Genomic DNA, 23,698 nt, shown 5'->3' with positions numbered 1-23,698 from the left:
AGCTTTTGCTTCAGCCATTTCCTCTCTGGTTCAATTTTCTAGCTGGATTTGGAGTCCCGGGTTAACGGGCGTTTTAGGAAGCCAGATCTAGTGCTGGGCTGTTTTACAAGGTCGGGTTTCTCCTCCCCACTGTCTCTGCCTCTTTGCCTTAGATTCCTGCCCAGCCCCACCTTTGCTGAAAACTGTAACTCCTAGAACCCACCACTGGACGTTTGCAGACTGAGGCGCCTCAGGGTACCGTTAAGCCAAGGTAAGATGATGAGAACCGAGGGGATTGGTACAAACCCAGGTTCCTGCACCCCCAGAAAAAGCTCCAGATCTCAGCTTCCCTGCAGTGGGTTGGGAATGGCTCTGAAAAGCCGGGGGGCATGTGCCTGCCGCAGTGTCCCACACAGGATTACTGGCCTGGGCCCTGTCTCTCTTACTCCAGTTTTTACATCAGTGTAAGTCCGCTGACTTTGGTGGAGTTACTACTGATCTGCGCGGCTGGAAGCGACGAGAGAATCGGGCCTGGTGTTTCTTTGGGAAGATCTCGGTGCCGGCTGCCTCCCTGTAGAAGACCAGGCGTCAAGGCACCAGGCCAGGCCCTGGATTTCTAGCATGGCATTATCTTGATTTCAGCAGAGGCAGGAGAATTACTCAGCTTTGCTTCATGCTCTTAGCACATCCACCTCTCCCCAGGGAGAAAGCAACAGCAGCCCTGGATTACAAACCCAGGGTAGAGAATGCAACCCCACTGGGGTTCCTGACTGGCCTCTCCCAGCTTCTCACGTGGGGGGGCTGGGCTGGGATTACCTAGCGGGACCTTCTGAATTGCTAAAGGCTCTTTTAGTGCGTAGCCAGGTTGGCTTGTGCCATCCCCCTTAGTCATCACTAAATCCTCCTGCCAGGCTGCGTTCCTGCAGCGCCGGGCAGCTGGGGAACCAGAGCACTTTGCTGGCAGGAGTGAGACACAAACATCACAGATTAACTCCTTGGTTTGCAGCAGGCAGGGGTGGGGGGGGGCGGGGCAGGCCATTCCCATCGCTTCTGTTAGGAAATGCCCCACGCGGGGGAAAACATGGGCCCCACCCTCGTTTCGGGGGGTCCGGGGGCGCTCGGCGCCCGCCCTAAGGCCGGGGTGAGGGGCGGGGCGGGGGGTGGAAAGGGTTAAATGGCCGATGTCACATCGTGCGTTCCCGGCTCCGCCCCCGCCCGTGATGCGGAGCGGTTTGAAAATCACCCCACTCGAAACCCCTCCCCCCGCAGCCCATTGAAAGGCGAGTCCCCGGCCCCACGTGCACTTGCAAGCGGCCAGGGCTCCCGTCTGCCCGGCTCCGGATTAACGCGCCCAGGGCTCCCGCCTGCCCGGCTCCGGATTAACGCGCCCAGGGCTCCCGCCTGCCCGGCTCCGGATTAACGCGCTCAGGACTCCCGGCTGCCCGGCTCCGGATTAACGCGCCCAGGACTCCCGGCCCCACGCGAGCATGGGACGGGCAGGGGTCGCCGCCTCGCTGCTGGCTCTGGGGTTCCTCGCCCTGCGCGGGCTCGCGGCGAGCTCCGGTAAGAGCCCGCCTGGGCGGGGGCGGGATCCGAAGTGCCCGGCTCGGCAGCAGCTCTGGGGGGCACGTGGGGCGCGGGGCTGGGGGGTTCCACAGTGTCATGTTGGGGCTTGGAGCCCCCCCGGCTGGGACTCCCCTCGGCTGCAGCGAGATGGGGGGAAGAGACCCCGCTTTTCTCGGGGGGGGTTTCTACCCCCCATTGCCGGGGGGGTGTTACTGTGAAACCGCTTCCTCCCTGCAGTGTTTCTCATTCACACTCCCGGGGGGGGGGGCACCTGGCTAGGGCGGGGCTGGGAAGTCTGGGGGGGCTCCGCCCCTCTGGGAGGGGGGTGCAGTTGGATTCGCCCCCCCTTAACCCAGGTGGAAACCCCCCCCCCCCCCCCGAGCCCATCTGTCTCCACCTGTTGCTTGTGTTCTCATCCCGTTTACACCCATGGCTCGCCCCGGCTGGGCTCGAACCGAGTGACTTACTCCGGATTGACACCCGAGCGCCGACTCAGACCCTAGATCTTGCTGGGGGGAAGGGGGGGTGCTCTGAAGGAGGAGGGGTCAGTCCCCCCCCATGAGTTACCGATCAGCTGTGCTCGGATGCAGCGGGGACGCGCCTGTGGGTTGAACGGCGGAGTTGGGGTCCGAAGTGCCGTCGAGGGGCGTTAGGAGCCCGAAGCCCCCTGGGGAGCTGGGCCCGAAGGGAAGGGCCGCAGGACCCAGCGGGGAGGGGGCTCTTCCCCCCGAGGGGGGGGTAACGAACAGCTGATGACCCCTGGCTGGTCGCGGGGCGGGGGGGCTGGCCGTGGCATCTCGCCTGGGGCGCGGGGGGGGCTCTGAGGGTCCCTGGTGGGGCTCTGAGGCCAATGGGGGGAGCTGGGTGGGGAGCTGGGGGGTGCTGGGTGGGGCTCTGAAGTGAATGGGGGGGGTCTGGGGGGTGTGGTGGCTGTTCTGAGGGCTCTGAGGGGGTGTAAGGTGGAGGGTCCCTGGTGGGGCTCTGAGGCCAATGGGGGGAGCTGGGGGGTGCATGGTGGGGCTCTGAGGCCAATGGGGGGAGCTGGGGGGTGCATGGTGGGGCTCTGAGGCCAATGGGGGGTGCTGGGTGGGGCTCTGAGGTGAATGGGGGGTCTGGGGGTTGTGGTGGCTGTTCTGAGGGGGTGTAAGGTGGAGGGTCCCTGGTGGGGCTCTGAGGCCAATGGGGGGGTCTGGGGGCTCTGAGGGGGAGGGGGGCCTGGTCTGTGGGGGGCTCTGGGGGGTAACAGGGTTTCACACAGCGGGGGGCACTGTCAGGGTGGGGGGGGACTGGAGAACATGGGGGGGTGATTTGGCTCTGGGTGGGCGGGGCCACCAGGGTGGGCGGGAAGGGAAGGGGGCGGGGCTCCGCTCCACCCCAGCCTATGCGCACTGGGCTCTCCCCTCGCTCATTGGCTGTGGCTGCAACTGGCCACCCGGGTGGCCCTCCCCCTTTGGCCAATGGCAGCTGAGGAGGGCGGAGCCCAGCCTAGGAGCTCCCCATGGCAGCCCCCCTCCCCACATGAACCCCTGACCCCCCAGGGTCTCTGTGACCCCCCCCATATGGCCCCCTCCAGTGTCTGCATCAACCCCCTCCCCACATGAGCCCCCCAGTGTGTATTTACCCCCCCTCCCATTCTCTCCCCCCCATAAACCCAGGGCTGCCTCCCCCAAGAGCCCCATGGTGCAGTGTCTCCCCCCCCCCCAGCCAGAGTCACCCCCCAGCCAGGGGGAGCGGGACCCGGGGCATCGCCCCTTTGCTGACTTGGGGTTGTGGCTGATCCTGATACCATGTCAGGGGGATGGGGGGGGGTTGCCCTGACTGCAGCAGGGCCCTGGGGAGCTAGAGCCTGGAGTTGTCCTTGGTCACCGATTCTTAAAATCCATAAACGAGCCTCAGGGTCACGGCCCTGAGTGCAGAGCCCCTTGTCAGGCAGCCTGTGGCGTGTGTCCGGGGGGCCCTGCTTGGAAATGCCCAGGCCTGGTCCTGGTACACAGGCACGTTTCCGTGTCATCCCCAGAGTGCTCGGTGCTTCATGAGCCAGGATCCTGCGTCGCTCTGCATCTTGTGTCCTCACTTACACCAGTGCAAGGGGCTAAACCTTTCTGACTTGGCGGCATCCTGCACCTCAATGTTCGGAAGGGCTTTGTCTGCACCCAAATGCCTGTTGCTTAGAGTGTCAGATGGGCGTTTCCTTGCTTACACTGAGTGGTGGTGTTTCACTGCAGTCTTTTTATGACCCCCCCCCCCATTTTTGTGCAAAATCGGGTGCCTGGCAAAATTTCACATTCCGCATTCTTGAGTTTCTAGCAGTGTAGTTTGCACGTTGGTGCTTTGGAAGCGTTTGCTAGGTCTCTAAATGCTCCTGGCCTGAGGTTTGCATGGGTTTGGTTCAGGATCTCTCGCCACCCTAAGAGTTCACTCCTGCATGGGATGTTTTTACACAGCCCTCTCCTCAGACGCTGCTCCCTGCAGCCAGGGAATGGGCACTTGTGCTCTGTCCAAGAAAGCAGAGCAACTCAGTTGTGTGTGAATTTGTTGATAGTTGTTATGCCTCTGCAGGGAAACATCTACCTGTATGTTCAGCAACCCCAGGTGTGGCTGTAGCATGGCCGTGCACTCCCAGTTATCTCTGTAGCCCAAAATCCTAGTTAGCTGAATCCACAGCCTCCCCCGGTGCAAACACTGGATCTGGATAGCGAACACTGCTGAAAATTGGGAGTGTCCTGGATAAGCTGTAGGGAGTGTAGGGTGTTTCATTCAGCAGGAAAGGAAACTCGTTGCTCATCTTACAAATCCCTCATCTGGGATTTCCCTGCCTGTTGTGTAGAGAGTTTCCACAAAAGGCTCCCTGTCGAATCGGGGCTGCTTCTCCCCAGACCCAAACTGCGCCGGCATAAGGTTAGACAAAGGGCTAAACTGATGCACCTAGAGATTCTCCTGTAAATTCCTCTAGGCGTCTGTCTGCCATTGACTGTCACCCGAACTCGGGTGCCTCTGTAAATCTGGTCCGAAGTCTGTAGAGTCATTACAGTTACTTTGTAATTACTCGGCTTTGGCCTGATTTCCCTCTTCCCCCACCCTGGACTCCTGCCAGCTGGGCTAATTGACTGGTGCCCTTGGTCTTCTGGAGTGTGATTCCAGGAAAGGATTCCAGGCCCTCTGGATCCGTTCCCTTGCTTCTCAGCTGCCTTCTGAAGACTGAATGGCACCACGCTGGGTTTCCATTGCTCCTGCTCCAGTGCAACCCACAGCAAAATGCCACTAATGAATGCACATGGCTTTTTGGATCGAGTACAGGCTCTGGAGTGAGTGTTACTCATTCATCTGTCCAGGCGCTGTCAAGGGCATGATGCCGTTGCTACACGGAGATGATGCTCCAGACTCCTGTGCCAGGCAAAGGGGCTTTGCAGTTGGCTTTGCCAGCGGTTTGAGGAATTTGACTGTGTTCCAGGCATTCTTACAAACTAGGCAGGGACTGGAGTGATGTTTTATCCTGAACTTGTGACATGAGACTGATGAAATGGAGAGTAGCTACAGGCTTCTATAACCAGGACTTGCTAACAGTCTGTAGCAAAGTGGAACCTGCCGTGGAAGTGGATTAGAAATCGGCTGTCATGTGAAAGGGTGACTTGAGCTGCCAAAAAAAAAAATCCAGCCCTAAATCTACAGCTGGAGCAAACAGAACATCACAGTTCTGCAGTGAAAAGCGTTTAAAATTTGCCTAGATTATTGTCATACCACACGCATCTGCTGTCTGCACAGAGCGTGGAGAGCAAAAGGAATTATTGCCTAGTGGCAACATGTGTATTTTTCTCACCTGGTCCTAGAAACAAGAAATTAATTTTTTATTTGATTTTTAGGGAAGATAATTGAGGATGTCGATTTGAAAAGGAAGTGGGGGCTTTGGGGGTTTTTTTTGAGTTGCTTAAACTTTTTAATGTAAATTTCAAAGGGTTTCCCAGATGTGCGTCTGTTCTGGCCAATATGGCAGCGTCTCTTCCATTTAGAGCCCAAAATACCATCTGCAAACCACCCATTCCCAGGGTCAGTTGACCATGGTCCGATGGGATGTTGGGTGCCCCGAGGCTGGGTTCAGAAAATCAGTTCAGAGAGTCTTGTCATCTGACTCTCCTCTCCTGGGGCTCAGCGATCGAAAAGTCTCCTCAGTGCTTTCTAGTTTTCTGTTGGCACAGCAATAAACTGGTGCGCCGTGGTTCAGTCGTGTAGAACATAAATCGCCAGCACGGTGCTGGCGATCAGGCTGCACCCCTCGCTGTACAACCAGCCGTAGAAAGAGATGGAAACCTGGGGAGGGCTGCTCTTCCGCCGTCAGTCGCGGACAGGGCCTCATGGGCAGAGCAGAACAAGTGGCTTTCTCTGGCAGTGCGTTGGCTGAAGTATTCGTTCGAGCAGCCTCCGTCCTTTGCTGGGTTAAAGGGAAGTAGGCTGCCTTTACTGGCAGCGCTGTTGCAAATTGTGCCCGACAACCCTTCTAATAACCTTGCTTGTGCCCTGCCAGTTTCCCACATCAGAGCTCTGTGTCGGCTCAGCATTACCGTGGTGTGGCAGCGCTGTACGGTTCTCGCAATTGAGGCATGCGAGGGGCGGGAAACGTTGAAATTTGCAAGTGACGCTCCACTTGGCGATGTGCCCCTAAAAGCTCCCCCCAGGCGAGTGGAAGTTCTCGAGCCCTGATCCTGGTGGGCTTAGCTCTGCTGCGGGAGCAGCCCCAAAGCGAAGCAAGTGTATGGATGTTCCCGGGCAGCATCGAACAGGGAAACTGCGGTGTCCCCAAAGTGAAGTGAAACCAGGGGATGTCTCAAGTGCCGCTTTGATGTGTCTGACCTAGTAACAGAGGGAGCTCCGAGCTCCTGCTGGGCGGTTGTAGGACAGAAGCCTGGCCTCTGATCCCCCGGGGTCTAGCATTTGGCATGGCTGCGTGGGATTAAATGGACAGCTCTAGAGGTTGATGTCCAAGGCTTTCGACGATGTCCAGGCATTAGGCGACCGTCACGTTGCTGAGAACTGGCTTCCCCGGATGCAGATGCCGTCTGCTTTCTTGGATCCTTCTGCCCATCAGCTGACGTCTGTGTAGCATCAACCGCGTCTGACCCTTAAAACACTTGTGCAGAGTAGAGAGTCTCCCCTCAGCACCAGTGATCCCTCTCCAAGAGGCGGTAGCTAGACAGATAGAAGAATTCGTCCGTCCACCTAGCGCTGTCTCCACGGGGTCTTAGTTCCACTGACCCATGTGCTCAGTGGGGTGGATTTTTCCCACCCCGAGGGATGTAGTTAAACCGACCTCATTGTTGGGCGTAGCCCAGGCCTTTGTGGTGTCTGTTTTTGCAGCTCCCCTCAAAAGACACAGGGTTTTGGAGCTGGGTGTCAGTGACCTTCCCCAGGGCGAAGTCCGATCCAGCAAAGCCCTGTTAAAAACCGAAGGCAAGTCCCAGGTGGCGTGTGGTGCCTGTCGAGAGGAGAGGTGGTGTGTGGGTTGCACTTTTCAATGCCTTCCTGCCGGAGCCACAGCTGCCATTTTGTGTGTCTTCCTTCACAGGAAGAACATTACCGAGCAGCCAACTCTTGGCCTCTCGGGGGGGCCTTGCTACCTGATCGCTCTTGTTCTGAGGCCAGGTGAAATAAGCCATCTAGGCTGCCCGGCGACGTCCGTTTCAGTGCCACGTGATTTGCAAATCCGTCACAGTTCCAGATCCTGGGAAGGGCGCTATGGTCAGGGCTGGCTAGAAAATACTCACTTCTAGAAAGGCTCCAGTCTGCCAGTGTCCCTCCTTATTGGTGCAACCCAATAAAACCCATAACAAGGGGTCTACTAGAAATGGACCAACAGCTGCAAAATCCAGCTGGGGGTGTGGGGAGGTTTTTACTTCAGGCCATCTGATCACCGGATTTAAACGCCGGTGACACGCCCGGGGGTGCGTGTGAAGGCAGGGGATAGATTTCCACCTTGTGCCAGAGATGTCCCCATGGCTCGGTCGCCTGATGGTGTCTTGTTTGCCGGCCGTAGCCTTACGCAAACACAGAAGCAGCGGTGGAGCCAGGCAGGAGAAGTAATTTGCCCTTTGAGAGCTTATCTCGGAAGACGAATAGCTGGGCCGAGCCCCGGGCGCTGGTGGCGTGATCCTGGCTCCTCCTCGCTGGGACGACTGTGACACGGAGCCGGGGCCGTTCTAAGGGCGTGTGTGAAGTGAGGGCTTGTGAATCGGCTGAAACTCGGTGGCGTGCAGCAGAGCGGAAGCTGTAGTAACAGTACAAGCGGCCGTGGGAGGAAAACCCAGCGTGCCATGAGTCAGCTCATGCCTGCAATGTGCGTGTGTGTGTTTCACAGGGCGTGGCGGATGCCAGTCAGGTGCTTCCCCGGGGCTGGTCCATGGGGTGCGGGAGCCTGCCAGGGCAGAACAGCCTAGTGCCCAGCTAGCCTGGTCTCTTCGAATCGTTGCAGTTCAGTGTAACTCTCTGCGGCCTGCAGCGGGACTGTCCCTTCAGCTACAGCTCAGTGGTTGGAGCATTGGCCTGCCAAATCCAGGGCTGGGAGCTCAGTCCTTGAGGGGGCCACTTGGGGGTCTGGGAATTGGCCCTGCTTTGAGCAGGGGGTTGGACTAGGTGATCTCCTGAGGTCCCACAATCCTGAGTTGAGCCCCATGAAATCCTGAGATCTCAAAAGTGGAGTCTCTTGGTGTAGGACCTGGGTGGTCCAGCAGTTAGAGCACTAGCTCTGGGTTCAAATCCTGGCTCTGCCACAGACTCCCTGCGTGACCTTGGCTCAGTCTCTGGGCCTCTGTTCCCACCTGGATAATGGCCCTGCCCTGCCTCTCAGGGGGTGCTCAGCTGTTCTGGTGCTGGGGGCCAGAGAGGGACCTTGGGTATGGCTGACATGTTTGAGATTCCCCCAGCAGCCAGGGGGCTAGATGGCTTCTCGTTTAAAGCTGATTTTGGTGGGGGACGGGGTAGGAATGTAAATCACCAGACCCCAGAAGCTGGGTCTTCACAAAGGCTGTCAAATATCCCAAGACATGGCAAGCATGGGCAGGGCTGAGCCGTTCTGTTCTCGAGTCCGGCTTCTGTCCCGCCGGAGCAAGGCGCCGTCTGTCTCCGAAATCCCGTGTTCTCCACGTGCTGCCGTTCCCCTGCAGCAGCACAGAGCATGGTCCTGTTGGGTCCCTTTTAGACTGGCGCACGCGGCGTGCTTTGTAGCCGCTAGCCAAGACGTGGGAACTTTGGAGCGGAAAGGTACCCTGCTTTCCTACCCAAACTCCCGGCTCCTCTGGTAGCTTTCACAGCCAAGCAGAGAACGTTTAAACAATCTGCTCTGTCACTCCCCCTCCGGCCCCTGGATCCTTTTCATCCCATGCAGTAGCGCGTCTGACCCTCCTCGGTCTGGCTCGGACCCTTCATGGATGCTGTCGTCCCTGACCCAACACCCACTTCTGCTTAGAAAATAATTTTGTGGGGTGGGTCATAAAGCAGTGGGCAGACACAGGAAGAAGGGGGGTGGGGTCTCTAGTCTGGTGAGGGTATTTCTTAGCACTGGCTGAACACCGGCTCCCTCTCTCCTGTGGCTGGCAAGGAGAGTTAACTTCCTTTCCTCTCCAGCGATGCTTTTCCCGAGGTGTCTGCTTGCGTTGGCGAAAGGGATCGAGGCTGGAGGAGCGATTCTCTAATGCCCAGCTGGCGTAGGGAGACGGGGAATTGCTGGGTTACGCTTCACGGCCGCGTGCAATGCCCGGGCGGGTTCTGTAGCACCACACGGGGACACGGTGCTTTGCAGAACGCCTGTAAATAGACACTGGTGAAGTCTGGGCCCACTGAAGCCACAAATTCACTCCCTGCATCTGCCATGAAGATCTTTAAAATGTGGATGCGCCCAAGTGGGGAACCCCATCCCCATGAAAAGTGGGGATCCGGCTGGAGCTGGGATAACGGCTTGTGTCCACAGATACTGAGACCTTGGTTTGGCCCTCCCACTCTCAGATGGGTTTAGGGGCCAGATGCTCAGCTGGTGTGAATCAGGATGGCTCCCTTGGCATCAGTGGGTCTGTGCTGATTTACACCAGCTCTGGCCCGTTCTCTCTCCTGCTGCAGCAGACAGCCAGATGGGGGATCTGATGGGCTTAGGGAACTTGGCCTGTAGGGTCTGGTCCGTCTCCGGCAATGCAGCTGGTTCCTGATGAACATTCCCGAGCGGCTGCTGCTCCCAGTGGGAGCCCGTCTCACTGTCCTCTCCGCAGCTAACCCGGGGGCCTCTTGTTTCCCTGGCAGCAGAGGAGAAATGCAGCAAGACGGAGTTCCAGTGCCAGGACGGCGAGTGCATCCCCTCCAAGTGGGTGTGCGACGGCAGCCCAGAGTGCAAGGACGAGTCCGACGAGTGGCAGGAGACCTGCAGTAAGTGGCCGCTCCAGGTGGCTGAGCGGGGAATCGAGGGCCGATCTCTTTGCGGGAGGAGATGCAGAGCTTGGCTGGCTCTGCCTAGCGAGGGGGGGCACCCCTGGGGGAGGGTGAAGAGCTGATAAAGGCCAAAGTTGGCCCAAGAAGAAATGGAGACAAACTGGCCAGGGATCGATTGGTGGCCAGAAAGGAGAGGGAGGCTTTGAACTGTGGGAGGGAGGGTCTGGGCCGGCCAGGGTGAGATGAGAGGGCAGCCCATGCTAGCAGGGACTGGCCTCGCGGTCCCCTGCACCCAGTGCCTCTTCATTGTCTCCTCCAGAGTCGGTGACGTGCAAGTCGGACGAGTTCAGCTGCGGGGGCCGCGTTAACCGGTGCATCCCGGCCTCCTGGAGGTGCGACACCAAGGCAGACTGCGAGAACGGCTCAGACGAGCGGGATTGTGGTAAGTCGCGCTCGGCGTCGGCACCAACGGCTCGCACAGGACGTCCTGCGCGCCTGGCTTTAAATGGCAGAGCATGGCCTGGCGTGCGAGCAGGCAGGCGGGGAGTTTCTGGTGCTGGAGGAACTGGCTGGGTCTAGGGGAACACTGGGAATTGTGATTTGGGGGGGGGGGGGGGCTGCTCCCAGCTCTGGGAGGGGAGTGGGGGCTAGTGGCTAGATCGGGGGGGACTGGGAGTCGGGCCTCGTGGGTCCTATCCCCAGCTCTGTTGCTGCTTTGTGGTGACCTGGGGCACCTCGCTGCACGTCAAACAGGGCTGGTGCCTAGGCTGCAGTCAGAGGCGCAACCGCTGCAGGCGTAGACAGAGCTGCAGTCGCTCCGGGAACGGCCTCCCAAGCTGTTACGGGGGCGGAGTCTCCCTCTCCAGTCCCCCAGCGTGGGCCGCCGATTTCCCCCCCCCCGCCTTGCCCCTCTCTCCCCCCCGCCCCCAGGCGTGGGCTGCCAATTCCCCCCCCCCCCGGCGTGGGCCGCCCCCCCCCCCCCCCCGGCGTGGGCTGCCGATCACCCCCCTGCCTTGCCCCTCTCTCCAGCCCCGAAGAGCTGCATGGACGACCAGTTCCAGTGCCACAACGGGCAGTGCGTCTCCTTGGCCTTCGTCTGCGATGAGGACCACGACTGCGAGGACGGGAGCGACGAGGGCGACTGCCCCGCTCCGACCTGCAACCCCGACATGTTCCAGTGCAACAGCTCCCTCTGCATCCCCAAGCTCTGGGCCTGCGACGACGACCCCGACTGCCCCGACGGCTCCGACGAGTGGCCCCAGAACTGCGGTGGGCGGGCGGCCCCCACCCCCGGGCCCTGCTCGCCGCTGGAGTTCCACTGCGGCTCCGGGGAGTGCATCCACGCGCAGTGGCGCTGCGACGGGGGCCTGGACTGCCGGGATCGCTCGGACGAGGAGAACTGTGGTACGTCGGGCGCTGCCGATCCCTAGCCGCGCGGGGAGGGCCTGACGCCTGTTGCCGGCTGCTGGCCAGGCAGTGGCTCCCGGGAAACTTCCTACTGGCCCAGGCCCCTTCCTCCCAAGTGCCTCTAGTGGGGCAGCCTCGGGAGAAGCCTGGGACCGCCCCACAGACTGGTTTGGTGTGGGCGCGTCCAGGCTCGGGTGTGTTGGCTGATGCATAGTGGGGGTGGGGAAACCAGACTGGGTCAGGCCAAAGGTCCATCCAGCCCAGTGTCCTGGCTGCCGACAGAGGGAGTGACCAGAACAGGGCCATTCTCGTGTGCTCTGCTCCCAGCTTCTGGCAAACAGAGGCTAGTGACCCCATCCCTGCCTGGCTGACCCTGCTCAGGGGATGAATTGGGAGTGGCTGATCTGATAGTCAAGTCGCCCACCTGCCTCCTGGCAAGCGAGCGCTGCGAGCGCCCCTCGTTCAGCTGGCACGTGCCCCCACCGGGGCCGGCTCCAGCCCAGAGACGCTGTGTGCTCTTTGGGGTCGGATTTAAATAGAAACCTGCATTGGCTTTCCCTGGGCGCCGGGCTGCCTTTGTGGCTGGGTCCCCAAGTCTCTGCCTTCCTCTCCGTCCCCTCAGCGAAGCCCACGTGCCGCCCGGACGAGTTTCAGTGCAACGACGGGGCCTGCGTGCACGGCAGCCGGCAGTGCGACCAGGAGTACGACTGCAAAGACCTGAGCGACGAGGTCGGCTGCAAGAACGGTGAGTGGCGCAGGGTGGGCACGGCCGACAGACCCGCGTGACCTGGCATTCGCCGAGCCCAGGGCTGCCTCCTGCCGGCTTGAGCTGGGTCACCGCTACTCTCCAAGCTGTTCTGAGATCAATAGTTCCTGTTCTGGCCAGAATCTCTAGCCGAACAAGCTCCTGCAGTCACAGGTAGTGCTGCCTGGGACGTCGCATTGTGATTTGATGGCAGTATGCCGATGTGTGACTATAATGTAACTGGGATGTGCTTCATGCGAAAGGTCTCTTGTAAGGCGTCATTACAAAGCTTATAATCTACAGCATGTGATCATCCTATTTGTCTAAATGTACCACTCGTGTATTTGAAACGAGGATTAGAACTCTGGGGCCTATTGTGATTATGCAAAGTGGGGGCCATTAATGGCGGTTTGGAATCTTGCTGGCTCCCGTTAACCAGGACAATTGACTGTAAATGGCTGTTTACTTCCTGTATCCGTGTGTGCTGGCAAGGGGGCAATGGCGTCTTGCAGTGACATGTGATCATGTCACCTGAACTGGAATCCATCTTTAACCTGGTGCTTTTCCATTGAGGGAGGAGGGGGTGGGAACCCAGAGAGACAAAGGATTCCCGCCGTATGCAAAGGATATTTAAGGGGGTGGAACAGAGCAAAGGGGAGGCCATCACGAGGAATCCCCCAGCTACCACCTGAGCTGGAACAAAGCCTGGACCAGGGGAAGGGATCGGGCCCAGACTAGGAAGGTGTCTAGTCTGTGAAAGAAGCTTCTTGAAACATCTCTGAGGGTGAGATTGTATCTGTATTCAGTTTTATTAGTGTACTAGGCTTACACTTGCGTGTTTTGTTTTGTTTTGCTCAGTAATTCACTTTGTTCTGTCTGTTACTACTTGGAACCACTTAAATCGCACTTTCTGTATTTAATAAAATCACTTTTTACTTAACCCAGAGTATGTATTAATACCTGGGGGCGGGGGCAAACGGCCATGCACGTCTGTCAGTGTTTAGAGGGCCAGCAATTTGAGTTTAGACCCCATTGAGAATTGGGCATCTGAGTGTTAAAGACAAGAACGCTTCTTAGTGGCTTTCAGTTAAGTCTGCAGTTTTGGGGCACGTGGTTCAGACCTGGGTGTCTTGGAGCAGACGGGTATGTCTGGCTCTACGAGACAGGGTGCTGGATTCCCAGGCTGGCAGGGAAAGCAGGGGCAGAAAAAGGCAAAAAATATCTGCCGGGGGACACGCACCTCTTCCCTGGCAGCGTGTCCGTTCCAGCGTGCCTGGAGCAGCCTCAGACTGGAGAGGGGCACGGGGTGTGTGTGCCTGGGTGACTGATCACCATCGGGGGGGAGAGGGGTTGCGGGGCTGGGTGTACAAGCGTGCCGATGAGAGAGACGGACAGACTCTGTCCCTGTCCCTTGCTACTGCAGCTGGCTGGCGTGGCAGGGTTGGGCTTTTTGTTATGCACGAGGCAGGCTGCAGCCTGCCTGCTAGGAACATTGTTAATGTCCCTATTGTTAGTTAACGGTTCCCATTCTCGGTCAATTCCCCCGAGAGTTTGAAGACCCCTCCAATTGCCAGAGTGTGTCAAGGAGCTTCATCTTACCTGACGGGAAGGGATCCTCCGCTAGGAAGATCTGCGCTTTCTCGCTCGGTTCCTGTGCCAAGGTGGCATCATGGGGTTTGATTTCGGCTCTGGATTTATTTTTACTTTGAGGGCAAGTAAAACCCTTTCCCAAGCAGTCAATACAATGTCAGGACAGTCGGAACCCGGCACCTCCCAGAGTACCCAGCCGGGTCCAGGACAATGATTGATTAGCAAAACTGTGTGACTTCCATATGGAGTTAGATGCTGTGCTGAGCTCCTAGCTGGAGGAGAGGGAAGACTGACCACCCCAGCCCTGGCCTCTCTCTGCACTGCTGGAGGTGGGGCGCTCTGCTGGCAGACCTCTCCAGGGCTCGTCTCTCTTGCAAGAGAAGCCCAGCATGAAACTCAAGAGTCTCCTTCCTTCCTTCCTTCCAGTGACTGCCTGCGAAGGGCCTGACAAGTTTAAGTGCCGCTCTGGGGAGTGCATCCCTCTGGACAAAGTGTGCAACCGGCAGCGGGACTGCAGGGACTGGTCCGACGAGCCCATCAAGGAGTGTGGTAAGAGTTTGCTCGGTCGCGCGTTGGCCGGGCTCGAAGACGCACAGCTGGCCAGACGAGGGCATTGTCCTTTCCGGGGAGCCCAGCTGGCTCCCCAAGTTTCTTGCAATTGGTTCTCTCGCCTTTGCTGTTGACATGCTGGATCCTACAGACTCTCGGGTGGGTTTCTAGAAGGGGGCGGTGAGCGTCGCGCTTACAAACGCCTCCGCTTGGGGCCAGCGCGGTGCGTCGATGGCCTTGGAGGGACGGGCGGGTTAGGTGACCATGCTGGACAAAGCTTTTCGGCTCACGCCACGTCGGTCTCCTTCCAGATACAAACGAGTGCCTGGCCAACAAAGGCGGCTGCTCCCACATATGCAAAGATCTCAAGCTTGGCTACGAGTGCCTGTGTCCTGAGGGCTACCAGCTGGTTGGCCAGAAGAAATGTGAAGGTAGGTTCTCCACCCTCCCGCCAACTGCTGTATATGGCTTTAAAACCCACCCCCAGCTGCAGGGGCCAGTCCGGAGCAGTATTTTTAATTGCCTCTCGCTGGCCGTGGGGGAGATTTCTGTGGCTTTGAGGGGTAATGTCTGCTTTAAGCAGCATGCGCCGAGTCCGGGCACCGCTCCCAACGTGCAAGTGCCGTCTGACGAGTGGGGCCTGATCTGGCCACATTCCGCGCAAAGGGAGGTCTCCTTGGTGTGAACAGACGTGTGGCTGCCAGTCCCGCCTGGCTTTGCTCAGCTGACTTTGCACAGGGCCCTGCTGATGAGTAAGGCGACCTCTGGCCTAGCCCTGAAATCGGGGCGAGTCGGTTTTTATTACGGTGGTAAATGTAAATGCTCCTCTGGGATTGGGACACAGCGAACGCATGCGGCTCTCGGCCTCCTGGGAGTTAAAAAAGAAATACTTGATTTCTCTTTTTTAAAATCTCTGCTGGGACATCCTGTCTCTTGCGTTTCGAGGGGTTTTGAACTGCTTCCTCTTGGGGGTTTGCAGATATTGACGAGTGTCTGAGCCCCGATACGTGTAGCCAGATCTGCGTGAACCTGGAGGGAAGCTACAAGTGTGAATGTAACGAAGGCTACCAGCTTGACCTCACTACCAAAACCTGCAAAGCCATCGGTAAGTCAGCGACTCCTGGTTCTTGGGGATGCCTCATTTGAGCGACACTCCTGTGTCTGGGCCAGGCTGCAGTATTCTTGGAAAACCAGGGGTTGCGTCCCAGTGCGATGCAGCATCTGGTTCCTAGTCCCTCCGTGAAGCCAGGCTGTTTCGGGCCTGCCAGGCCTGGCTCTCAGCAGTCCCTGCTTTTCAGACGCTTCCCTACCTTAAGATCAGGTGACTCTCGCGGAATCGGAGAGCGGGACGTTTGCTTAAGAAAACTGTTGCGAGTGGTTAATGAGAAACCGACTGGCTGTTTCCCAGCGCCTGGCGGTGTCAGGCGGAAACAACCCTGTGGGATGGGGGCTGTGGCCACAGTTGTCGCCACGGCGACAGCAGGTGTCTTGGTATTACTGTCTCTGTCACTGTGAACTTCCAGCTCTGCCTGGCGGTTCCCCCTTCCCGTCCGTGAAGGGCCCTGGCCCGTCTTGCCCGGTGGCTGCCTGCTGGCTGGCCCTGTCTCATGGCCCCTCTCTTCCTTCCCGGCCCTGCCAGGCACCATTGCGTACCTGTTCTTCACCAACCGGAATGAAGTGAGGCGCATGACGCTGGATCGCAGCGACTACGGCAGCCTCATCTCCCACCTGAAACACGTGGTGGCCCTGGACCTGGAAATCGCCCAGCACAAAATCTACTGGTCTGACCTGTCTCAGAAGAAAATCTACAGGTAAAGCCGGTTCTGCCGGGGCAGCCTGGCTCTCCTAGCGCCAGGCGCGGCCCCAGAGCCCCACTGAGCAGGGGGAGCCCGACCCGGCAGGGTGTGAAACTCGCCCCAGCTGATAGACCCTCCAGCGAAGAAACTAATCCCGTTTCCCAGTGAAGCGGGGTCCACATAGTGAAACCACGAGCCCCTTCCTGGGAGCCCCAGCAGAGATGCCTGTGAGGTCTCCTCCCTGGGCTGGGGGGAAGCTGGCCCCACGGCTTAGAGCCGTCGGTCTTCAGGACTGTTGGTCTGGCGTCTTCTCACCAGTGCCAGAGTTTGCCCTTGATTCTCCGCGGGCGGAAACTGACGCAGTTCCTTGGCGTTCGTTGGCGCTGCGCCGACGGGCCCGTTGGCACTTGGCACCGCTCCTCCAGTGCCGCTGGGTCTGAGCCCCTGGCTCTAACCCGTCTCCTCTCCCCTGCAGCACCCGGCTAGACCAGGCTGACAACTCCACCCACCACACCGCTGTGATCAGCACTGGCCTCCGAGCCCCCGATGGCATCGCCGTCGACTGGGTCCATGGGAACATCTACTGGACGGACTCAGCGCTGGGCACCATCTCCGTGGCCAACAGGGAGGGCACCAAGAGGAAGACCCTGATCGAGGAGCCCGGCTCCAAGCCACGTGCCATCGTGGTGGACCCCAGCCACGGGTAGGTGGCCTTGAAGCCGTCTCGTGTGCAATGGGAGGAGGGGAAGGGGCAGTCGGAGCGTGCCTGAGCAACGCAGACCGAAGAGACGTCTGGTGCCCTGACAGGAGAATTCAAATGGAGATGGGCTCGAACTCCGTGACCAGACTCGGAGCTGTCTCCCCCGTGTCGCGCTAGCTTGGCGGGTCCCCGGTGAGTGGTGCTTTCTAATCTCCTTGTGCCTCCCTCCTGGCAGCTTCATGTACTGGACGGACTGGGGGAGCTCTGCCAAGATTGCCAAGAGCGGGCTGAACGGCGTGGACAGCTTCCCCCTGGTGAAAGACGGCATCGAGTGGCCGAATGGAATAACTCTAGGTACGTGGGGGGGTGTCCGTGGGTCCCACTGTTCCCCGCCAGCAGGGCCCATGGAACTGAAGGAACCTTCCCTTGAGGAGAGCGCAGGTGGAAACGGATCGCAAACCAAAGGGAATCTGACCAATGTGGTTTCACTGGCCTGGGCACATGATGCAGTGACCCCTTTCAGCCCCACGTTTCCATGGGTCGAAGAACAACCATCAGGGCTAGAGTCTAGAGGAGATGCTTAAAGCTCTTTCCGGTGTAACGAGCTGGGCAGGGGAGGGCGTCAGTAACACCCAGAGGGGGGTTTATTGGCCAAGTCTGGGAGCCCAAAACTAAGCTCCTCAGGGAGTTTCTTGGGAGCTTCTGAAAATCCGTCCAGGCCACTTACTGAAGGCCAGGAATTGTCTAAAGCGAGGCTCCCGCCTCGATCGATGACGTGTCCCGCGCGGAGGTTTCAGCACACGTACGAGGGGTGCTGCTGGGTCTCTGGCCGCTCTTTGCTCCCCAAAGCTATGGGAGCGTTGGCCCAGACTGGAGCGTAACGCGTTCCTTTCACGTGGCTGGATTCTCCGTGGCTTGGCTGAATGGGGAGTCTGGCTTGTCTAGAAGGTCTCTTAGCTGAGTGCTCCAGCTCCCTGCGAGATCTCTGCTGTCCTGGAGCCTCCGGAGACGTCACCAGCCCTGGGTCTATTTCAGATCTGGTAAACCAGCGCCTCTACTGGGTGGACTCCAAGCTGCACTCCATCTCCAGCGTGGGCGTCGACGGGGGCAGCAGGAAAACCATCCTCGAGGACCAGGAGCGACTGGCTCACCCTTTCGCGGTCACCGTCTTTGAGGTGGGTCTTGGGTCGAAGCTTCCTCTGTCTTGGATCCGCCTTGCGAAATCCACGGTGGAAACTTAATCGTCCCAGGCACAAAATCAAGGGACCTGCCCCTGGCGTCATGGGGCTCCCCACTTTCAAAGGCAGCTAGTGATGCGGGTGCCTCGAAAGAGGCCTGGCTTTTCCCCCTGCCACTGACAAGTCGCTAAAGCTCTAGCCCCCCTCCAACCCTAATTCAGTCCATGGGGTCGACTGTCCCACCTAGAGGAGGAAGGTCTGGGACTGCCTGGACCTTGCCCCATGCAGAGATCAGTGATGCAACTTGCTCTGGATACAGAGGCCAGGCGTTTGTCTGCCTCTTTCAGTATTTGCTCGTGTCACTGGCACATGCTGTGGGTTGTTCCGGTGGGTGGGTGTGGGGAGGAACCAGTGGCTAACGAGAGGGGCCTCTCTTTTGAGTCTCCATCTCGAATCCCACTTCAGGATAAAGTGTTCTGGACGGATATCCTCAACGAAGCCATCTTCAGCGCCAACCGCCTGACCGGCACCAACGTCACCCTGGTGGCGGAAGACTTGTTTTCCCCGGAAGATATCGTCCTGTATCACAACCTGCGGCAGCCGGCAGGTACGGCAGGCGCTCGGACCGGGGGGTGTGGGCCGCGGGCCTCTCTGCCGCCGCGTTGGGATCTCCTTGCAGAATCCCTCCGTCCGTCCCCGGACCCCCACCCCGTAGCTTTCGGTGCTCAGGCCTATGCTCTCTGTGCCCTCCCAGGCGTCAACTGGTGCGAGAACCACCCTCTCCCGAATGGCGGCTGCGAGTACCTGTGCCTCCCTGCCCCCCAGATCACACGCCACTCGCCCAAGTACACCTGTGCCTGCCCCGATGGCCTGCACCTCGCTGCGGACATGAGGAGCTGCTCCAAAGGTACATGGGGGAATCGGCCAACGCTTGTGCGGCCAGCTGCCGGCTCCATGGCTTTCCCAGTGCCTCTGTGCCGAGCTTTCTGTAGACGGCCCGGTCCTGTTGGAGAGGGAGAGTGTTCCCTGGTGGTTAGAGCAAGGGAGCAGGGAGCCAGGACTCCTGGGTCCTATTCTCAGGGTGGTCATTGACTTTCCCTGTGTGATGCTGAGTGGCACTTGACCTCCCTAGGCTGCCAGTAAAGGGGGCAGAGAAACCTCTCTTCCCTCCCCTCCGCTAAGTATTAAATTCCCCTCCCAGATCCGGAAGTCCCCGCCGCCGCCACCAGCACCACGCCTCTGGCCCGGCTGCTCACCACGACCAGTGCGCTGAAGCAGACAGCAAGGCCACCGGCTGCCACGGCTGGGGTGCCGAGCACCCATGCCGGGGACGGCCCCGACCCCGACCTCACCACGTCAGAGATGGTCACTCTATCCCAGCAGGGTAAGAATGCCTTTCTATTGGGGGGGGGGCCCCCCCGACATCCTCCCTTGTCCAGGACCATAGCTAGAAATGTGCTCTAGCGGTTAGAGCAGAGGGGACTGGGAGTCCCGACTCCTGGGTTATGCTCCCAACTCGGGGAGGGCAGGTGGTCTAATGGTTAGAGCCGGGTGTTCTTGGTGTCAGGACACCTGGCTTCTGTTTTCGGTTCTGGGAGAGGAGTGTAGTCCCATTCTCCCCGGCGTCTACTCATGAGAGTTGGGACTCCTGGGTTCTAATCCTGCCTAGGCACCAACTTGCCTGAGGTCACTGGACTTCCGTGCCTCAGTTTGCCCACCTGTAAAAGGAGGCTGCCGCAATCAGCGGCAGAACAGCCGGGAGTCAGCCAGTCGCTCTGCCAGATGCTGTGACCAGTGGGATTTCTGTGCAGCGCCTGGGATAGACAAACCATCCTGTCTCAAACGGCCACTTGGCTCCGGCCCCTCTGCTGCAGCTAACTGGCTTCTCTCCTCTTCCAGCTCGCAACGAGGTTGCTGCTGAGACCAACCAGGACAAGCACAGCGGCCGCACTGCGCTCTCCGTTGTCTTGCCGCTGGGTAAGTTCCTGTTCCTAAAATGCTGGGTGCCCAGAGCAGCTTCCTCTCTCTGAACAAAATCGCCGGGGGTTGGATCCTGGCTGTTCCTCGCCTTGGCTGCTGAGGCGTCTGGCCGTGGCCATTGGGTTCAGCGGCCCGCCCTGGTCTGCAGGCGGGAAGGAATTTCTCCTAGGAATGCGTGAGGGACCCCTGGGGTGGGTGCCTGCCTCAGTTTCCCCATCGGTGCAGTGGGGAATAGCAGCGCTGCTGTGGGGATGAACACATCGTGCGTCACTCATAGTCCCCAGCAGCGGGATCTAAGTACCAGAGAGAGAGATACCTCAGTTACCTCCCAGCGGTGACTCACTCTGACCTCCGCTGAAATGCTTTGCTGGATCAGGACCAGCTGGGGGGGCCTCTGTGCTCCATGGGGATTTCACATCCCACTGTACCATTCCTCACGGGAGCAGGGATTGACTAGACCTTCTCGGGGCTTGTGTTTAATTCCGGCCGTTACAATGTTCCCCCTCCCCCCATTAGTGCTCATTAGCTTAATCGCCTTTGGTGCTTTCCTGGTGTGGAAGAACTGGCGCCTCAAGAACATCAACAGCATCAACTTCGACAACCCCGTCTATCAGAAAACGACGGAGGACGAGGTTCACATCTGTCGGAGCCAGGACGGATACACGTACCCGTCGGTAAGCGGCTCCCTGCCTCGGCTGGCCTCCCAAATCCAGCTGCACAAGCGAGTCCCGCCCAGTACATGAGCCGGGAGGCCTGCAGTGCCCCTGAGGGGCAGGTGGCAAGGAGCCTGTGGCCTGCGTATGTCCAAGAGCCGCAGGCGTGGCTGCGCGCAGGGCTGGCAGCCAGCAGGGCTGGGCCAGAACAACGGGTCTGCTTTGTCGGCAACTCTGAAAAGGCAAATAAGTTTCTGGGCTTTTTGTCACCTGCCTTGGTCCCGAAAGGAATTGGGTAGACACCAAGCTGTTCCACACGCGCACATTTCACGTGGGACGCGTCCAAGTTCCCTGCTTCAAAAACTGCAGGGAAATTGACTCCTGTAGTTGAGAAATATTTGTGTGGTCGCTGAATCTGCTTTGTCAAAAGTTTTGGGTGGTTTTTCCCCACCCAGCTTGGGGCTTTGGCAAAGTCCCTGCTCGTCTCACTGATAATATTTCACACCTTCTCAGGATGCCTGGGAATACACTACCCCCACCCAATTGGAATCGGAGTAGCTTAACTGTGTCCTAGCCCCTATACTGCCAGCAGCTAAGAGGAGTTCTCCTTTAGCACAAGCAATTTCTGAAGCAGAAGTTCCTGCATCCCATTTCCCAATGGCCGATGCATCCTGGCTAGTCAGAGCTTCACCCAGTAGGTCTGAAGCAGCCGCTTTGTTTGGTTTCTGAGGCTTAGCTAGATCCCTGCCCCGTATCTCGTCCGAAGGAGAAACCTTTGGTAACGGCTGAAATGTGTTTCCTTAACAGAGACAGATCGTCAGCTTGGAAGACGACGTAGCGTGAACCTGGGACGTGCCTCCTGCCAGACTTTGCTGCTCGTTTCACGGGTGGGAGGGACGCGCCACGTCTGTCTCCTCCCTGACTTTCTTTGATTCTTTAACGACCGTCCAACCCGCCCGCAGCGCCGCGCCACTTCCTGAGTAACTTGATGGGCCTGCGCTGCTTGTCCCGAACACACCGTTCGCGTGGCTCTCGGGGGAGGAGACGCATCTGGTTTGACTCCTGGGTTTTTATGTTTTATATATTTAATACTTTTTGTATCAGATGCAGTCAATTCCCCCCCCCCCCCGGGGACGTACCTGCTGGTTTTCTTCCATTTGATCTGGGACAGGAGGAGGATTTTTCTTACGTGTGAAGGAGAAAAGAAATCGGGCGGGTGGAAAGAAACACGACTTCTCTGGATGTAAGCTGGGAGTCCCCACGCCTGCAGCGGGTCAGTTTCACTGACGGACTAACGGCAGGGAGGAAGGATGGAGCCAGATCTGTATCAGGGATTTAAAAACCAAATCGGTGCTGCCATCCCGTCTGTACTCGGTGTCTGTCTGCGTGCGCCCCCTCTGGGGGATGGATGTTTGCTTAGATCTGGAATCCCGACACACACGTACCATGTCCCTATCCTGCTTGGAGAAACGTCTTCAGACCCTCTCTTCTCCCCCCCCCCCCCCCTCGGGCAGATACGGCCTGACCCAGGTGCTTCTCTCGGCCGGTGACGCTGGCATGGCTCGTGCTGAACAGGACGGTTCCTCAGAGATGGGCCGGTTGGTGCAGTCGCCCTTCGCCGATTGTCATCTCCGGGTTCCAATGCTGCAACTTCTCCCCCACCCGCCTTGCACTTTTTTGGGTTCTTTTCAGGGGCGTTGTGTATTTTTGGTAACTTTTTTTTGCACAGTCTTTTGGTTTTTCCCTCCCTGGCACCCTCTTGCGCTGCAGGGTTGGCGGAGCCCGGGGGCCGCAGGGAAGAGATCCAGGTCGGGCTCGAAGAGGCCTCGTTGCGTTGGCCTCTGCGTGTCTGGCTGGGGGCAAAGAGGAAGGGCCTGTGCTGGCCGGGGCAGGAGGAAACGCGCCATGAGCGTCTCCTGCCTCGTTTTACCGTTTACAGTTGCCACGTGCCTTAGCACTTTGAGTCTTGATAAGGTCTAAGCCGGCTCCCCGCCCCCCCTTCTGCTTAGTCTGAATCCCTTTTACAGCCCCCCCCCCCCCGAAACTGCCTTTTTTATTTAAAATACAAACACAAAGTGCAGGACTCGAGTCAGCTCGATTCTGCACCTACCAAAAATACCCAGAACGCAAAGTCTCTTCTAAGCCTTCCTGAGCGAGGGAGCTCTGTGCTCCCCGTGCTCTGGCGCGTACTTGAGTTACTGGCGTTCCCTATGCGCGGATATGGACTGATAGCCCGGTCCTGCACTGGGGCGACTCGGCTCGTAAACGTTCGCAGGATCAGGGCTTAAATGTGGCCTTGCTGCTTGGAGTCGGCCCCGTCCCCATTCAGTCTGCGGGGGAGACTCTGCACGGAGGAGTTTGAATGATCAAAGTGCAGGGAAGCCGGTGGAATGTTACGAGATCTAAAGGTTCAAGTTCACAAAGGGACACCTCTCCCCGCCTTGGCGTAGCGCTCGCGGTCCCTCGGCTACGGAGCAACGCAAAGAACTCGCCTCTTGGCCTGAAGCTGTGACAGATTCAACGTCTCTCTTACTTTGAAGGGTGTAAATAGCCGTGTACAGCTTATATATAGTATCTATTGCCACACACCATGGCCTGTGTGTGTGTGTTTGTATATGTTTGGTTGGAGCTGTTTCCTGTATGTAAAATATGATTTATTTATTTTCTTGATTTTCATGGTTGCTGAGTTAATTCCATCCTTCATCCCCTCTTTCTGTTTTGTTTTTGGGGGAGGTGGGGGGGTGTCTCCAGCTGCCATCAAATCTTTCACTGTCTAAAGGGACGTTTGCACTACTGACCGGACTCCATGCCACAACCAGCGCCTACTGGGGGAAAGCGTCGGCTACAGTCGATAAGTGTCACAGATTTTTATTTTTTTTGTTTAAATCTTAAGTGTTTAAAATTTCTAGTCTAATGTGATCAATTAAATTTTTGGAATGGAAACGATCAGTAGAAATGTCACTGTGTCCTTCTCTTCGTAATTAATAGAATCTGAATTAGTCGCTTCTCCCTTCCTAATGGTGGGGGGGTGGTAATGTTGTGGGGATGGTTTTGTTTTTCCTTCAGTTCTTCTGACTCTCAGTTCAGGAAAGCTTGAATTGCATGAGACCTTAGCCTGTGCTCAAAGCTAAGGGCCTGCTCTCCTGAACTGG

The 23,698-nt window shown here is 58.2% G+C and overlaps 1 protein-coding gene across 2 annotated transcripts; it reads left to right on the top strand.

Moving 5' to 3' along the window:
* Positions 1–1,262: 1,262 nt before the first annotated feature.
* On the top strand, positions 1,263–23,492 carry LDLR (low density lipoprotein receptor). Of its 2 annotated transcripts, XM_044995765.1 has the most exons (19): positions 1,355–1,372; positions 1,409–1,542; positions 9,823–9,945; positions 10,268–10,390; positions 10,978–11,352; positions 11,978–12,100; positions 14,117–14,239; positions 14,551–14,670; positions 15,219–15,344; positions 15,879–16,050; positions 16,511–16,738; positions 16,971–17,089; positions 17,771–17,910; positions 18,379–18,520; positions 18,668–18,820; positions 19,115–19,297; positions 19,813–19,890; positions 20,410–20,567; positions 21,354–23,492. In XM_044995765.1, exons 2-19 carry the CDS (start codon positions 1,467–1,469, stop codon positions 21,387–21,389), a joined length of 2,598 nt encoding a protein of 865 aa, XP_044851700.1. In that variant the 5' UTR covers positions 1,355–1,372; positions 1,409–1,466; the 3' UTR covers positions 21,390–23,492. The 2 variants fall into 2 exon arrangements, with proteins under 2 accessions (XP_044851701.1, XP_044851700.1); XM_044995766.1 differs by having other exon boundaries at positions 1,263–1,542; positions 9,826–9,945.
* Positions 23,493–23,698: the final 206 nt, after the last annotated feature.

Source organism: Mauremys mutica, chromosome 20 (assembly GCF_020497125.1).
Source record: "Mauremys mutica isolate MM-2020 ecotype Southern chromosome 20, ASM2049712v1, whole genome shotgun sequence".
Taxonomy (NCBI): domain Eukaryota; kingdom Metazoa; phylum Chordata; order Testudines; family Geoemydidae; genus Mauremys; species Mauremys mutica.
This window is presented reverse-complemented; position numbering and strand designations above follow the sequence as displayed.

Bases quoted from the DNA above. Each gene is read 5' to 3' on its own strand.
- LDLR (XM_044995765.1), top strand. From the start codon at position 1,467: ATGGGACGGGCAGGGGTCGCCGCCTCGCTGCTGGCTCTGGGGTTCCTC. The intron at 16,739-16,970 runs GTAGGTGGCCTT...CCCTCCTGGCAG, and splicing joins GTGGTGGACCCCAGCCACGG to CTTCATGTACTGGACGGACT. The intron at 18,821-19,114 runs GTACATGGGGGA...TTCCCCTCCCAG, and splicing joins CATGAGGAGCTGCTCCAAAG to ATCCGGAAGTCCCCGCCGCC.